The sequence below is a fragment of the Cryptomeria japonica genome, chromosome 10 (genome assembly GCF_030272615.1).
Source record: "Cryptomeria japonica chromosome 10, Sugi_1.0, whole genome shotgun sequence".
NCBI classification, from domain to species: Eukaryota; Viridiplantae; Streptophyta; class Pinopsida; order Cupressales; family Cupressaceae; genus Cryptomeria; species Cryptomeria japonica.
The window spans coordinates 93,236,252-93,254,477 of NC_081414.1; the positions used below are offsets into that span (position 1 = coordinate 93,236,252).

General features: G+C 37.9%; 1 protein-coding gene across 6 annotated transcripts in view; it reads right to left on the reverse strand.

Annotated features, from left to right (window-relative positions):
* Nucleotides 1–18,226, reverse strand: part of LOC131042116 (uncharacterized) — a 137,552-nt gene that overhangs the window by 20,224 nt on the left and 99,102 nt on the right. For all 6 annotated transcript variants that reach the window (XM_057975430.2, XM_057975435.2, XM_057975434.2 and 3 more), the window contains one exon: nt 5,860–6,157. In XM_057975430.2, the coding sequence (XP_057831413.2) occupies nt 5,860–6,157 (298 nt within the window). The remainder of the gene's footprint in view (nt 1–5,859; nt 6,158–18,226) is intronic.

Below are 18,226 nucleotides of genomic sequence, written 5' to 3' on the forward strand. Positions count from 1 at the left end.
CTGTTGAGCAATACATTTCTGAATTTGAAAAATTGGCAGTTTTAGTAACTGAAATTTCAAAAAGACACAAAATTGTTATATTCATAGATGGATTGTCTGATTCACTCAAAGGATGAGTTAAATCATTAAATCCTCCTACTTTACAGACAGCTATTAAAAGAGCAAGGGAATTGGAACCTTCTTCAAAAGGGAAAACTTTTAATAAAGGACCACCACTTAAGCTAGATAAAGACAAACAACCCTTTAACAAGGAAAAATTCCCTAATAACAAGTTAGATAAAGAAGAAAGGGAAGAACTTAGAAGGAAAAAACTATGTTTCAGCTGTAGGGAATCATGGCAGCCAGGACATAGATGTATGGGTAAGGGAAAAATTCACTACATTGAGGTTATGTCAGATAGTGATGATGAAGAAAATGTTGATCCTAACATAGAACTTGCATCAAAAAACACAGAATCAGAGACAGTAAAACATGGTTAAGGGGTAATAGCATCTATGGCAGGAACACCACATTATAATATTTTCAGAGTTAGAGGAGTTTTGAATGGGCAGCGTGTGGTTGTTATGCTTGATAGTGGTTCTACTCAATTTTATAGATGCAGCTCTTGTAGTAAAGTGTGGTTTGCCAACTGAAAAACATGAAGGCTTTGATGTTAGAGTAGCAGGTGGAGCTAATTTATCCCTCATAAAGTGCCCAGATTAAGTATTACCCTTGGTAATTATACTGTTACTGATGATTTTTATGTGATTGATTTGGCTGATACTAATGTTGTTTTGGGTATTCAATGGATGGAAACCTTAGATGAGTACACTCAGAGTTTTAATTTTCTTTGAAAATTGATGATAAGAAAGTAGTTCTTCGTGGAATATCTAACGGTGGTCCCAGGATCGTTAGTGCTAAAAGAATGGAGGCTATTTTCAAACATGGAGATGTGGCATGGTCAGCACAATGTTTAATCTCTAACAAGGTACTAGTATTAGATTCACATCATGTGGTTTTCAGTAATATCCCTCCAGGAGTCCTACCGGATAGGGGATTTGAACATACCATTGAATTAGAAGAAGGTGCCAAACCAGTTATCACCACTCCTTATAGACATCCTAAAACATTCAAGGATGAAATAGAAAAGGCAATTAAAGAATTGTTGGATATGGGGCATATCAGGCCTAGCTCTAGCCCTTTTGCATCATCAGTAGTACTGGTCAAAAAGAAGGATGGAACTCTTTGTATGTGTATTGATTACCGAGCTCTTAACAAGAAGACGATCAAAAACAGGTATCCAATTCCTCGTATTGATGAGTTGTTAGATGAATTACATGGTGTTGTTTATTTTTCAAAAATCGATTGGAGGTCAAGATATCATCAGATTAAGTTAAGAGATCAAGATATTCATAAAACGGCTTTTCGATGTCATTATGGTCATTATGAATTCTTGGTTATGCTGTTTGGTTTAACAAATGCCCCGGCAACATTTCAGTCTTGTATGAATCATATCTTTAGCAAACAGTTGAGGAAATTTTTGCTAGTTTTCTTTGATGATATTTTGATTTACAGTAAAACCCAGCGTTCCACGGAAACGTGTTTCCCCCTCCCAGGCCCAAGTCCCCCCGTCCCCGAAACCCGTCCCCAAAACTTTTTCCCTTTGTCCCCCCGTCCCTAAAGCCCGTCCCCGCGTCCCCCCGTCTCCCCGTCCCCAACATCCATGGAACACTGGTAAAACCTAGGAAGATCACTTAAAACACATTGATATAATTATTGGTATTATGGAATCTCAATCACTTTATGCAAAGGTTTCTAAATGTGAATTTGGAATGATATAAATTTTGTATTTAGGGCATATGATCAATGCTACAGGTGTACAGGTTCATCAGGAAAAAATAAGAGCCATTTTGGATTGGCCACCGCCACGAAATCTTACCAAGTTAAGAGGATTCTTTGGTTTATGCAGTTATTACAGGCGATTTGTCAGAGGCTTTTCACAACTTGGGCACCGTTGACAAATCTTACCAAAAAGGGGGCATTCTGATGGACTGAAGAAGCACAATTAGTTTTTGAGAAACTTAAAGAGGTAATGAGTTCTTGCCCAGTACTTGCACTCCCTGATTTTAATCAACCTTTTGTTTTGGAATGTGATGCTTCCGGTGAGGGAATAGGAGCAATTTTAATGCAAAATAAACATCCTATAGCTTATGAAAGCAGGAAACTTAGTAACCTTGAGAGATTATATTCCATTTATGACAAGAAAATGTTGGCAATCATGCATGCAATGACAAAATTTAGACAATATTTGGTTGGTGGCAAATTTGTAGTAAGAACTGACCATAACAGTTTGAGATATTTCTTAGGACAAAAAGATTTAAATGACAAGCAACAGAAATGGATCAGTAAGATCCAAGCTTATGATTTTGAAATTGAATATGTGAAGGGTAAAAACAATGTTGTTGCAGATGCCTTGTCTAGGAAGCCTGAAATAAATGCATTATCTGCAGTAACAGCGGATTGGAAATATCTATTGCTGGTTGAATACTCTAAGGATTCTTTTGCATGTGATTTGCTAGATGGAAATGTACAAGATGACAAATATAAGGTTGTAAATGATGTTATCTATTACAGGGACAGAATTTACTTGGTTCCTGGTTCAAAGCTGAAAGAGAAAATCCTCCAATCAATGCATGATATTCCTTTAGCAAGGCATCCCGGAGACTTTAAAACTTATCGACAGATAAGAGAAAGGTTCACATGGAAAGGATTAAAAAATGATATCCTTCGTTATGTCAAGGAATGCACCACTTGCCAACAAAATAAAGCAGAGCATACTTACCCTGCAGGTTTATTACAGCCGCTGCCAATACCTGAACAGAAATGCGAAAGTATATCTATGGATTTCATCACAAGTTTACCAAGGTCCCAAGGTAAAGATTGTATTTTTGTTGTGGTTGATAGATTAACTAAATTTGCACACTTCTTTTCTATCACTACCGGATTTACAGATGTTTAGATCGCAGACTTATTCTTTAGAGACATATTCCGTTTACATGGATTACCGATGAATATAATCAGTGATCGAGATAGCAAATTTTGAGTATATTTTGAGAAGAACTTTTCAAATTGACAGGTACCAAATTGAATCATAGTACTAGTTATCATCCACAAACTAATGGACAAACGGAAATAGTGAACAAGTGGATAGAAGGTTACCTTCGTAACTATGTAGCAGGACATCAGAAAGCTTGGGTTCGTTGGTTGTATTTGGGTGAATATTGCTATAATACTACATTTCATATGTCAATTGGTATGACTCCTTCCAGGGCATTATATGGATATGATGCACTCTCCTTCCTTAATCTTTCTTTTGATCAAAGTAATGTTCCCAAATCCCGTGATTTGCTTCAAGATTGCCAGGATATTTTGAAAACACTTAAGGAGAATTTGCAATGTGCACAGAATCAACAGAAAATTTATGCTGATAAAAAGCAAGTCGAGCAACATTTTGAAGTTGGTCATTTGGTATTTCTAAGGTTACAGCCCTACCGGCAATCATCTCTTAAGCATAGTGGTGCTGAAAAATTAAAGCCTCGGTTTTATGGACCGTATCCGGTTGTTCGGAAAGTTGGCACAGTAGCTTATGAACTTGATTTACCAACAGTTAGCAAGATACACAATGTGTTTCATCTATCTTGTCTCAAAAAGGCTTTGGGACAGCAAATGACCGTGTCAAAGGAACTACCCCCCATGAATGATGAAGGGAAATTGGAAATGATTCCTGAAGTGATTTTAGAGTCCCAGGACAGGCAATTGCGGAACAAGACTATTCGAGAATATCTAATTAAATGGAAGAATTTGCCCTTAGATGATGCTACACGGGAAAATGAGCGTATCCTCCAACATTCTAACTTACAGTTGCTTGTGGGCAAGCAACAAGAGGCAAGAGAGTCTGTAATATCCCTTAATAAATTCTAAAGTCTAAGTCACATTAATTCTTTTATATTAGTTTCCAATTCACTAATATAAATTAATTAATTAATAAATGATTTTTGTAATATTAATTATTTTATATTATTCACCCATTTGTCAATATAAATTAATTAATAAATGCCTAAACTCTTCGATAGTTTATCATTAGTTCTAAATAATGGGAATTGGTTCGATTCAGTTCGGGAACTACCTCCAGAATTGATTTAAGGAGGAAGAGATTTGGGAATGGCGAAGAAGAAAATATTGTGATACCTACGTGTGAGGATACACATTTAGAATTAATTTGCCTTTCGTCAGTTGTTATACTGGCCTATTGGTCGCATGATTCTAGAGTAGAATCGCATTGGCTGAAGCAGCGTGAAGGTCTTTTACGGGAAGATCCCTTGTGTATGATGCGGGTGTGTGTGTGTTCTTACACGCAAGACTGAGAACACGACCATCGAAGGTTTGATGAATGAGACACGACGCAGCACAAACCATCTCCCCGTGCTTCTGTAACCCGATATCGGGTTTGTAGCATGGGGACTGACATTGCCAAGGTGTGGTGTGGAGCCTGCAGTCATCGCATAGAGAAGTGGATTGATATTGCCGCGGTGTGGTGTGGAGGTTGTAGTCATCGCGTGGAGAAGTTGGAAGTGCTTCCCAACATTTCGCACACCGTGAAAATTCTGTGTTTCAGACTTGTTGTATACAATGATTTTTCCAGTGATACAAGCTCTGGGTAAAATGTCTACAACCGTGGGTGCCTCCTTCTGTCCTATCCATTGAAGAGTATATGAAGACCCTTGGGTAGCGTTCTGCAACAAGTTGGGCATCAACGTGAAGTTTATAACCGGCAGTCACAGCTTACCTATCATGTGCACCAAGAAATTCTCTTACCCGTTTCTTGATGGAATATTTAATAAACTGATATCAACTTCCTTGAATAATGATTGTTCAGTTCTCTGTTGGCAAATGCTATGTTTATCGGTAAATATGAGAATAGAATTGAGACACTGTGCATTAAACAATTAGGGAAGACTCCAAATAAAATACTGTATAATGATGTTCATTTGTATTCCAATAATCCACCAGCGGTTGTGTTGAACAAATAAGTTTCTGTTATAACCTGGTTATATAACTATCTGCAATGAGATCCTAGTTAAGGAATTTTACATTTGCATCCCCAAAAACTGGTTTAGGCCCACTGATACCCCAGATACCTTTAGAAAAAAACAAGTTTAAGTAAGAAAATCTAACATGAAAATTAAAAGGCAGTTTGTTTGGAAAAATTCTGAAACATCATGCCAGATGGCTTTTTCTTTAAAAAAAATCAATCCAATTCACAGAAGCCATCCATTTCTTCTCTTTCTACATCCATATTCATTTATAGTTTCAGTTTCTCTTCAATTGCATTTGTTTGTAAAAAGGATGGTAATTGTAATGAATATTTTTCTTCAATCTAAGTTGCCTGAAAAAAGAAAAATATTTAAATTTCTGAGACAAAAAAAAGGCTTTGGAGAAAGGTGTACACATGTGACATAAATTCGGGATATGAGCTATTGAGCACAAACAATGTTGCCAAAAAGTGAACATGAATTCATACATACACTCTATCACTCGTCACATTCTCATTCACACATGAGAGACACCCATGACGAAACTGAGCTTAATATGAGTCCTCACAATAGCACATAATCATTTCGTGCAGTTACAATTACCTATCCTTGAAAGATTTGTGGTATAGGAGTAAACCAATTCGATGCCACGAGGTAAAGGAATAATAAAGGATACATCTTTCAGAATGCTAGGCATTAGTTGTTAGCTAAAGAAAAATAAAACAAATTTTCTAAATAATGCAACTCTTGTTAGCTAAAGAGGAACATTGCATAAAAAAACACTGACCTGAAGTTCCTAATAACTTATGCCGAACACAAGTTTCAATACCCAGCTCCAAAAGTAACATTAAGATCATTGCAGCAGTTATGTGAGTAGAAACATGAAGAAATCCTATCACAGCACGTCGCCTTCGAGATAGTTTGACAGGAACAAACATAAATGACAAGAGTAGTAGCATGATAATTCCGGCCAAGGAAACATATGAGTATTTTAAAATGTCCATAAACGCATTCCATAGTGTCTCAAAACATTGCTGGAGGTGTCCAAGCCACGTATCATCTTGTAAGATGTGATCCAAGTTGCACTGAAAAATAGTGAGTCAATAACAAAGGAAGCTTTCTTGCAACATGCATTTATTATCGATCTCTAATATTGCAAAATATTCTTAGAAATTATAACATCATTGAATAATATGTGGAGAGGAAATTATAAGCAACTTATGGATTCTTGATATAAGAAACGTACACAAATAAAGAACTTCCCAGACCAGCATTTTATGTAAGATAACCATAAGTCTTCAATAAACAATGATAACCATAAAGTGGCCCCTTCCCTTAGAGTTTACAGACTGAAGTCTGAAACAATGAAACTTCAAACACAAAAGTAGAAAAGTACTCAAATTTACAAAACATTTCTAAAGAAAAAGAACAGAATTCTGAATGTTTTAACACTTGTTAGCTAAAGATGAACATTGCATAAAAAAACACTGACCTAATATTATCATTACATTATTTATTGCAACACAACTCTCACATAATTGGTTATGATAACATAGAAATTGTGATGAAGCTACTAGAGGCAAACAAGGAATCGAAAAACAAGGTAGAGTTCTCTGAGAGCTTGATGGTAAGATGGTTTGTGACTCAATTTATTGCACTAGAGCTCATTCCACTGTAGCTAATTTTCAGGCTCGGATTACCAGTATCTTTCATCTATGAGAATCCATGGAACTTAAATGCAATTCATAACCTTTGTTCATTGTTCTGGCACCAAATGAAGTGGGGCACCAGTTAGCTTACATGGTTGTCTGCCTTCCTACATAATAAGATCTCAGATCATTAGGATTGTGTTAAGAATTTAAGACACTGAGACCTTTAGTTAATAGGTTTAAATACTTATTTGATCCTATTAGTTAATGATTAGTAATTATTATAATAAGGTTGTTGAGTGAGGTTGTAACAACACCCACATAGAAAAGAATTTAGAGGGATGTTTCCTATACTATAGGATCACAACAAAGGTTTATTGTGAACCACCAAACTAAGTTTTTTTCTATAAATTATATCCTCTATGTTGAGTAAAATTCATCCTGATGCAGTTGTACTGAAATTTACAATTGGTATCATAGCAGATTTTTAAGTTTTTTACTTTGAGCTTCATTTTTTGTTGTTTCTGCATGCTCACTGAGAAAGGAAAGGTGCTTTAGTAGTGGAAATAAGGAGAAGCCGCATCAGATTCTTTTGGAATTTGATTCCTTTATTTTTTTGTTGAAGCAAATTTGAATGCTGAAGACATTACTGCTGCTTGGAATTTTCTTTTTCGACATTTATAAGTCGTGAAATATACAGCTGGTAGTCATCTTGTGAAAGTGTTGGAGTAATTATATTTGACACAGGCAAATATGATCCAAAGAACTTTGAAGTGATTCCATGATTTTAAGCAAAAAATAACACAAATTGTGTTCAAAAAATGCTATATTCACTTATTGAGGAATTTCTTAGATTTGATCAAAAAGGCCCTGCACAAAGGTTTTTTTTTTGTTTTTCCTTTCAACTGGTAAATCAGGACTTTGGGCCAGCCCAAACCAGTGAGAACCACAATTGGAGCATCTCTGCCACCCACCTGCAACACCCTGCATCCCTCCCCCCAGCAACCCTCCACCATTAACACCAGCAACTAATTCACTTTAGATATTGTTGACGTGTATTTTGTACACTATCAAACACAGAATAAAATACCCAAGGGTACCTTATCCTCTCTTGAGTAAAGCCTCTGAATGCTGAAGATATCGCGAAAAGGATCAATCAAGGTGACTTCAAGGTTCTTCGCTGTAGGATCTCTATGTTCGGATAAGCTCTCTGTGGTATAATGTGATTTGCTGGAATAACAAGGGGACTTACACTTGATGATTGAACTTCTGATTTGCTTTGAATATTGCTGGAACACAGGATTTTACTGCCTTAGATTTGAAAAAAAGGAAAAAAGGCAGAGGACGAGGAAAGGATCTAATCCTAACACTAAGAATGTAAGAGCAATGAATGATCTTTGATGAAATTCTAACTAAGTCTTGTTTTGACATCCCAGGACCATCTCCACAAGGTTAGTGCGATCTTCAAAGGAAAGCTTTATGATGTTCAAATCATCACTGCAAGCATAGACACCATCAAGCTGATGCATATCAATGAAGAAGTGACAATTGAAGTTAAGCTTAAACTAAATGATTCCAGTTGACTACACAAGGCAAGTCTGCAATCAACAAACTGCTAGTAGTATGGATATACGAATTTCACCATCAATCAAGTACATTTCTTCCACTCATCTAATAACATGAAATCAAATATGAGAAGTATAGAGACCATGCAAATTGTCGAATCGACCCATAAATTTCACCATTTCTTCAATGAAGTTTTACAAGTCTTTTACAACAACATCTTGGCAACAATCTTTGCCTTCTCTCTTTACTCTACTCTAATTGCTATTCTATCAACTAGCTAATCACCTTCTAACTATTCTCTATCTGTCTTCTATTAACTGCTTCTAACTGCCTTTACAAATGAAGAGTCGGGGCTTATATAGTGCCCACAATACAATTCGATGGCTAAGATCAATTTGAGATCAATGGCCAAGATTCAATAATGAAAACCCTAATTAGGGTTTGTTACAACCATTACATAACATTTAATGCTTGACCAATGATAAAATTGTATTGCTTGGACACATGTCCTCTCTGGAAAATTCCACCAATGAATAGTCGGGGTAGTGTTGACGTGTATTTTATACACCATCATACACAGAATAAAATATCAATAGGCATCTTATCCTCTCTTGAGAAAAAGCCTTTAACTGCTGAAGATTCGCATAAAGGATCAGTTAGGAAGACTCCAAGGTTCTGGTTAGTAGGGTCTCTACGTGTGGACAAGCTTCCAGCGGTATGATGTGATTTGCTGTTTCCTTCAAGGGGTCTTACGCATTCCGAAAGCTAAAGATTTTACTAAACTAAGAAGGTTTTCAAAAAAAAAATAACAAAAGAATAGGGTTTTCAAGAGGTCTAATCTAATCTAACCCTAAGAATGACTTAGTATGGACAAGACTTGGCAAGATTCAACCAACTTCAATTTTGCCATAAGATAACAACTCAATTGAAATTGATGCGATCTTCTAAGGTAATAAAATGATATTCAATGCATCAAAGATCAAAGACACTACCACAAAGGTACATATCCAAGATGCGATAATGATTGAAGGTTAAGGGATTCAAGGTATTCTCCAGTCGACCACGCAAGGCGTTCCTACAATCATCAAGAAGCTAGTGGTTTGGATTACGAATCCTACCAAAGATCGAGTCTCACACTATGTCCTTCAAATTAACACACTACTTTGATTGAGCATGATTCAAGTAGATCAAACAACCATGAAGATAACCAAGAAAGTTGCAACAAAACACCATAACTTCAATATTTTATTGATTTCCAAGTCATCATGTACAACAATTGCTTGAATTCCTCTCTTCAAAACTCAATCTTGCTACAAAAATAAAATTGCTTCTAACTCTAATCTCTCTAATACAATAAACTCTCTGATATCTAACTATTACATCAACTATTACCAAATGAAATGAAAAATGGGGGTACAAATAGCATCCCCAATTACAATGAAAGGTCTAGATTGAAAGTAGATCAATGGTCAAGATCATGACACCTAAACCCTAATTAGGGTTTGTTACAAATGGCCTCCTTTTTACTGAACAATATTAAATACATAGCCAAATATTAAATTCGGCACAAAAACCTAGGAGACATAAACCAATGACAAATAAGATGCCATGTCATCTATAACAACCTTTCATCTAGAATCTTATTCCCTTTCCAATGTTCTTTTTTGGCATATGCAATGAATCTTGTCACGATTCCTTCGATTTCTGCAATTGGAATCTCGAGAAGATTCTTCATACTCTCTTCCAAGTGAATGACCTGATTGAATGCATCTAGAAGAGCTGCGTCCCATGAAGCTTCAAGTTCCTTTGTTCTTTCAATCAGGAGCATGGTGGCAAACATCTGATCATATTGCTCATCTGTAACATTTGCGTCCTTGCAAAAGATGACCTTGATTTTATCTTCTAATTCCTGCATATCCACATCTGTCTCGACCTCGATCCTTCTGCCAAGAATGGTACGAAGTACCTCAAATACTCTGTCCTAGATCGGATTTATCACCTCCTCAACTTGGCCACATCTAGTTCTGATGTCCTCAAAGAAAACACTCTTCATATGGAGTAAGGTTGACCACTGAAACAAACTGTGAGATCCTCCATCCAAGATCTTCTCTTGCGCTAAAATTTTCCTTGATGTGTGTCTAATAACTTTCAAGACAGGGATGATAACATCTTTGGTATGGGCAAATGCAGCTACTGTTATCATCAAATTGTGAATTATCTCAAGAACCTGGATAGCTTGATGAATAATCTTCATCATCCTTGTTACAAACTCAATGGCAACTGTATGAAATCTATCCATCCAATTACTTGTACGTTGGACCATGTTCCTGAATCTTTCTGCTTCATTGATTGATTGAAGTGGAAGTGCCTGCACTGGTGATCTAGCTAGATCCTGACGTCCCAAAGGTTCGTTGATGTGACTGAAATATGTCCTCCATGCACCAACCTCTCTCTCAAGCTTTCTATTCTTCTCCATTTCTTCTCTAAGCTTGTCTTTCAATGCTTCAAATGAGTCGGTAGCATCATCCAATGTCTGTTCTGTTGTGGATGGTCCTAACTCAAATGTTTGTATATCATATTCCTCTGCTAGGATCTCACCTTCATATTTGTCTACTGCCGGTGTAGCTATCTGCAGTTTTCTGGATCCAGTCTCATCTCGAATCATCTTGGACATCTTGGTGGCCTTCCTCTTCTCTGCTACTTCGTGTGAACGTCCAACAAGGCTCTCTAAATCAATAGCATTGTCCTCATCCTCTACCACGATCACCTTAGTTAATCTTTCCTTCAACCAATCTGGGATAATCGATCTTGTTTCCTGAACTTGAATCTCTTTATGTACTACTTCTTCTTCTCTGGGAGGAGATGTCATTTCGTTGTCTTCTTTATCTTCATCTAACTCATAATCCTGGAGAGATCCATCTGGTGACCCCTGCTGTGCCTGTCCTTCTTCCTGCCTGTCATTCTGTACCATAGACTCCATGGATTCTTCTACTTGAATTGTCCTCGTCTCAGGTCTAGAAGAAGTACCTGATGATCGATCTTTGTTAGCACCTTGCTTCTTCTTGGAAGATTCCTTCTTTTCTGATCTTTCTTTTCTCTTCGAACCTCTTGGATGGAGATTGCCCTCACTGGCACATCGAAGGTTACCTTCTCCTGAATTTCTAGGATTAGGATTGCCTTCACTCACACTAGCTCCACCTTCGGCTGGTTTCTCTTCCAAAGTGAAAGACATAGCTATACCTTGTTCTCTCAACTTCTGATGTTGTACGTCAACCCATCTGCGAGTACAAGACAAGACTGGTGTTATCAAAGTATCTAAATCCACAACCTCGGGTTCATTCCAATCTAACCTTATTGTTTTGCTTTCTCGATCATAGGAAGACTGGATATGTCTGCCACTGTCCTGAGCTTGGTCGGCCACTCTATAAATCCTGCATTTCTTGATGAAATCCAAAGGCAATCTAGAATGCATTTTTCGTTTCACTTCAAGATCATCTAAGAGATTCATCATAAAATCTTCAATTTGGTGCTCATGCTTAAACTTTCTACCGACTGTCTCCTCTAAATGTCCATGTGGATCAAAGCTTTCTCTCAAAGCAAAAGATGAAAAAAAATACAAGGCTAACTCCTTCTCTGCGTCATCCATGGCTAAAGCATTAGGACATACCTCAACTGAATTACCCAAAATGATATGTACTGGAACTCCATTCTAATGTCTGTGTCTGAATGCCTTCGCATATGTTGCCAACTGTCTTGTTACTTCAAGTAACACAATTCTATTTGTCGGATATCTCGGCAACATGTATGGAGGTAAAGGACATCCATGCACTCTAATATAAGTGAACTTCGGAAACTGGATAAACCAAGCACCGTACCTCTTTATGAATTCCTGTGCATCCTGAGATAATCTGTTGTGAATCCCACCTTGCAACGTCCTTGTGATGTTCATCGTGAAGGTATCATTAACTAACTTGTAGTTACTCCCTGGCGGATGATGCAAGTAGGCATAGGAATCACAAACTCTGACCTCGTCGGGTCCTCTTCCAATCACTCCTCTGTGAGGTAGTCCTGCGTACTCAACACTCCTGATTAAGGCATAGATGACGTATGAACTCATGTGGAAGGACTTAGTAGCCTTGAGTCTCCTCAACTGTACGTCCAAGCAATGGCTAATCATCCTAGCCCAATGTATCGTACCTTTCCCTTGAACGATCACCTGGATGAAGTAGAACATCCACTTCTCAAAATAGAAGGCGTGAGGGGCTCCTGTAACTCGGTTGAGCATGGTAATCAAATCTCTGTACTCCTCCTGGAAGTCAATCCTGTGCGGTGTGTTCAGGATCTTGCTTAAACGGGGACGGCTCTTGAGTAGCCAGTTCTTGTTAATTATGCTTAGACAAGCATCTGGATCATCTTCGTACATTGACCTGGCTCCTTCTATGCTTTTGTATATCATGTCCCTGTGCTCTGGAAGATGGAAAGCTTCACTGAAAGCTTCCTCTGAAAGGTACGCCAAAGTGTTTCCCTCATTGGACACAATCGTCCTGGACTGTGGATCATAGTGACGAGCACACTCGATCATCAACTCATGGCACTGAACAGCTGGAGGAAAGCCGGCCGCCTTAATGATGTCACTCTTGATTATTCTCCGGGCGACAGGTGATGGCTTGCCAATGTAAGGGACCTCTCGAAACTTCTTCGTGCTGAAGTTGCCTAAGTTTGTATCTCCAATGTGGCTCCACTTCGACACGATCTTGGTCTTCACTTCTTCGGTCTTCTGATCTTCTTTCATGAGAGCTGAACGACTGGTGGATGCTCCCGCCTTCGGGGTCGCCATACCTACACAACATTTCATAATGAGAAACTAGATTTTACAATGAATAACATAGATTAGAGAGAATTTTTTAGGAAACATCATGATAAGTCTTTGAGTTATCATTTCCTAAAAAACGATTGAGCTAGGAATTCAAAATTCAAAATTTCAAAATCTAGGCTATGACGATCAACGATCAAAATTAAAACAATAAAACAAATATCGCCATACCTCAATAGAGAGCTAACTCTAGAATGCAAAATGAATAAAATTCGCCTAGGCGAAATCGACGTTAGATTTCTTCAACGTGATCTCCTCTATCCTTGGCAAAGTTTGCTCAAGTGAGACTAAGTTCGCACCACCTTTGGATAGTAATTCGCACCTCCTTTGGAAAGTAATTCGCACCACTATTTTGTCTTCCTCAAATCGCACTTGAAATGGTAAAATAATAATGTGAAAATAATGATCTTCACCTCTCCCTTTATAGGCGCTTATACCATCCATTTGCTTAGGCCGACTTGGGTAAAATTAAGCAATTAAAAAAAACAATTTTTAAATCAATAACAAGGCCGACTCTCCAATCCTAGCGCTCCATTCGATTTTTATATTAATTAATAATTAATTATTAATTATTAAATGCCATCGTTTTTAAATTAATTAATTCGATTTTTTACAAGGAAAAAATAATTAATTAATACATACCATGCGCTATTTAAATGCTTTTAATTAAATATCGATTTTCCTAGCATTTAGATAAATTCAAAAATGTGTTTCAAGCGCCAAAATTTGAAAAAATGGGAAATACATACCTCATCGCCCTGGTCCCTGACTGAGGGACAGGAACGATCTATCACCTTGGTCATGATTCTTGCCATTTTTACGTCCAAAGTCTCCATCCTTACGTTCAAATCGGTATTTTTGTTGGGTCCTCTGAGCTTGAGTGTCTTGCATGTGTGAATAAATGCATCTCATGACCATTATCGCCCTGGTCCCTTGGAGAGGGACAGGAGCGATCTTCATGTTTTCTCCATTTCAAACTCGAATTAATAACATTTTAACGTTCATCACCTTTGTACTGCCTTCCAAATGATGTTTTAAACTTTGTGCAACTTTGTTTAGACGTGATCTTGGAAGGATAACGAGTGCTTTAGCAAATATCGCCCTGGTCCCTTGGAGAGGGACAGGAGCGATCCTCATAATTTCTCCTTGACCTTTGTAACTTCGAGCCTCAATCATCTTTGTGAAGGACAAACAATGCTATTCTTTCATTTTACGCTCATTTCGCTTGAATTCCACAAGACATTTAATCATTGGAAGGATCATCGCCCTTGTCCCTTGGAGAGGGACAGGAGCGATCCATGTATCTTGGCTCAAATTACTTCGTTCTTGACCTTAACTCCACGTTCATCACCTTCCAAATAGCATCTTTGACGTTGCCTATCCTTGCCTTGTCATGATTTTGAAGGAACATGGGTATTTTAATAAAAATCACTTTGGTCCTTGTCCAAAGGACAGGAGCGATATAGCTCCCTTAGCTCATTTGATAGACTTTTGACATTCAAAACTCTTGTATATCATCTTCAAATGACACCTTAGACCCTGTATGTCCTTGCAAAACATTAACTTAACGTGATTTTTGCATGAAGTGGCCAATATATTCAATATCGCTCTGGTCCCTTCCTGAGGGACAGGAGCGAACTTCAAGTTTTTGGGTTCATGCTTGCGTTCTCCAACTTGCAATCGTCTTCCTTGGGTAAAACGTAGTCCCTTGATCCTTCTTGTTCACTTGATGCTTGTTTAACTTTCGAAATCTATGCCTTTATGCAAATTTCGCTCTGGTCCCTTCTTGAGGGACAGGAGCGAACTGGGATATTATAGTGCAAATCTTTCAATGTTGGCGACCTTTGTAACTTTGTGCTTGATTGAGATGCCTTAAGACGTCCTTGCCACCTTGTTCTCCGTCTTGAAGTGTCTTGAATTTGGAGGAACGGCAACATAATCATTATATCGCCCTGGTCCCTTGGAGAGGGACAGGAGCGATCTTGGCCTTGTGGGCTTCATTTCACTTTATCATCTTCGAAAACTACCTTCAACGGATTCGTAATGTTCCATTCCATTCACCCATGCCTTGGGGTCCATTCAAATTGAGCAAGAAAATCATCTAAAGTAAAAATCGCTCTGGTCCCTTCCTGAGGGACAGGAGCGAATTTGAGCATTTGGGTCCCTTGTTGACGTTTGATAATCTTCAATTTGTCTTCAATGGGTTTATTTTGCCTCCTTTCTTGCCTTCAAACTTATAACTTGCTTGATTTTTGCCTGGATTTTGCCTTATGAAGAACTTCGCTCTGGTCCCTTGGAGAGGGACAGGAGCGACAATGTACTCCGCCCTGGTCCCTTGGAGAGGGACAGGAGCGATTTTGGCATTCTGGACCATTTTTCTTCATGTTTGCACTTCAACTTATATTCATTTGATAAAACGCATCTCCTTGGACCTCCTCACATCGTCAAATCGTCAAAATCTTGCAAGGACAAAGCAATATCTGATTTGTAGCTCCGGTCCTTCACTGAGGGACAGGAGCGATTTTGACTCCTGGAGGCACTTCTGTGTTCGTGAAATTCTTCAATTTATATTCAACGGAAAGATCACGCCTTTCTTCATCACTTGCAATTTGAAATTCATCTTGACTCTGCAGGGACAGTAAGATATTTGAAAACGAGCTCCGGTCCTTCACTGAGGGATAGGAGCGATTTTGCTCCTACAGGCCAAAATATCATGATTTCACAAATTTAATCACTTCACAAGGCGAAAACAAATCATTCCCCATGCCCAGGATCAAAAATCAAAAAGGTCAAAATTTGGTCAAAATTCCTCAATTGGACAAAAATTCATATTTCATCACCAACACTTAGACAAATTTAAGCTCTGCATTCAAAAATTCCAATTGAAAATAGACCATTTTGGCAAAATCATTGCATTCAAAATTTGCATCCTACAAAAGGAAGCTCAAAAAACTCTCAAAATTGACTGGATTCTGCCCTGAAAAGACGGTAAACAAAACCCTAAGGCTTGACCCTAAATCCAGACAATTAACAAACTAACAAAACCCTAAAAACGAAGCGAAAGGCGAGCGAAAAACGAGCAAAAAGAGGGGGTCCCCATTTGCAATGGGGCGATGTGTGAAATGGTCACAACAGGTAGGTACACCGAAGTTTGTGCCACCTCCCATAAGTTAGGTACATTGTATCTGGACATGTTAAGGTGGACCACACCGACTGGAGGAGCAATGACTGGGATGCCACCTCATTTGACACTTGGTTGATACTCAATTTGGTAATGTTGAGAAGTTAGCTTTAATTAATTCTTCTGGAACTATCTGCTTCTTCAACGAACCCTTTGCTCTAACTTCTTGTGTCCTTGATTTGCAGGATGATGATGTACCTCGCCTTGGAATACTGGATTGGAAGAGGTCGCCCTTATCCTGATGATGCTGGATCGAAGAAGGTCGTCCTTGTCGATGCTAGACTGGAGGAAGTCGCCCTTATCCTTGCTTGATCTTCTTGATGAGAGCCTGTCGACTTGTAGATGCTCTTGCCTTTGGAGTCACCATCTTGATACCTACACAACATTCCAAAATTAGTAATATATCTTGAATTCTAGAAATTAAACTTAAAAGGAAGATTTAAGATTTTAATTAGGAAACTTCATGATAAATCTTGAGTTATCATTTCCTAATTAACCATGCAATATTTAGACTTTTCTAAAAAATGTCTAAAAATCAAACCTTGAACAAGGGTGTTAAGATGATTTCGCCATACCTCCTCTTGAGTTTTAAACTCTAAGAAATGATGTAAAAAAAATAGATTTCGCTAGGCAAAGTGTAGATCAAAGCCTTCTCTTGAACAAATTGCGCCTCCTCTAGCTTGGAAAAGAATAAACTCCACTAGCCTCTTCAAAAATCTGGAAATTCGCCTTCAAATACCTTCAAAAAATCTGGAAATTATCCTCCAATCTAGCAAGCAATTCGCCTCTCCAATAGCCTTCAAGATGAATTTCGCCTTCCTTAGTCTCCACACCTAGTAGAAATTCGCTCCACTCCAACTAGATTTCGCACCTTCAATTAGCTCTCCAAATTCGCACTTTGAAAGGATGATTGAATGATTTGAATTGTGAAAAAACACCTCCAATATATAGAGCGCTCACCCCTTTGCTCCCTCTAGGCCGACTTGGCAAAAAGAGGTTAAAAATAAATAAATTTCCAAAAAAAAGGGGGGCCGACTTGGCAAAATAAGTGAAAATAAGGCCTTGTGCGCTCCACATTTAATTTATTTTAATTTCCAAAATTAATTTTAGATGCCTCCAAGGGAATTTTTTATTAATTTCAAGGCTTTAAAAATTAATTTATTAAATTCAAAATGCCTTAATTTAATGTGAATTTGATTCAAAATCTCCAAAGGGCTCAAAATTAGCAAATTTGGTGAAGAAAATGAAGGATATCACAAATTTCGCCCTAGGCCCTTGGTGAAGGCCAGAAGAGATTTTTTATTTTGTGACTAAAATCCTCAATTTTCAAAGGCAATACAATATTCATCAAGTTTCTTGGGGTCCTTTTGCCTTATCTCGTCCTTGCCTTAGCACAATTTTGAAGAAAAGTTGTAGTTTTTTTGCAAAAATCGCTCTGGGCCTTCGGTGAGGGTCAGGAGCGCTTTTGCAAAGTTAAGCTTGTCCATGCCTTGTTGTTTCTCCCAATTATCTTCAACGGATAGAACACACCCTCTTTCATTTATTTTAATCACAAAACTTGTTTTGTCCTTGCAAGAAGATTGTACTTTTAGAATCTAGCTCCGGACCTTCAGTGAGGGTTAGGAGCGCTTTTGCAAATTTAAGCTATTTTCTCTCACCTTTCCCTTTGAAATCACCTTGATAAGGAAGAACTTTCCTTTTTCATGCTATGAAGAAATCTTTAAGCCCAACAAGTGATAAAATAATGTGTCTTTCAAGAAAATCGCTCTGGACCTTCAGTAAGGGTCAGGAGCGCCTTTTGTTTTTTGGGTTGATTTCCTCCTTTGTTGACCACTCAAATTATATTCAATGGATAGAACATGCTTTCCTTGATCTCTTCCAATCA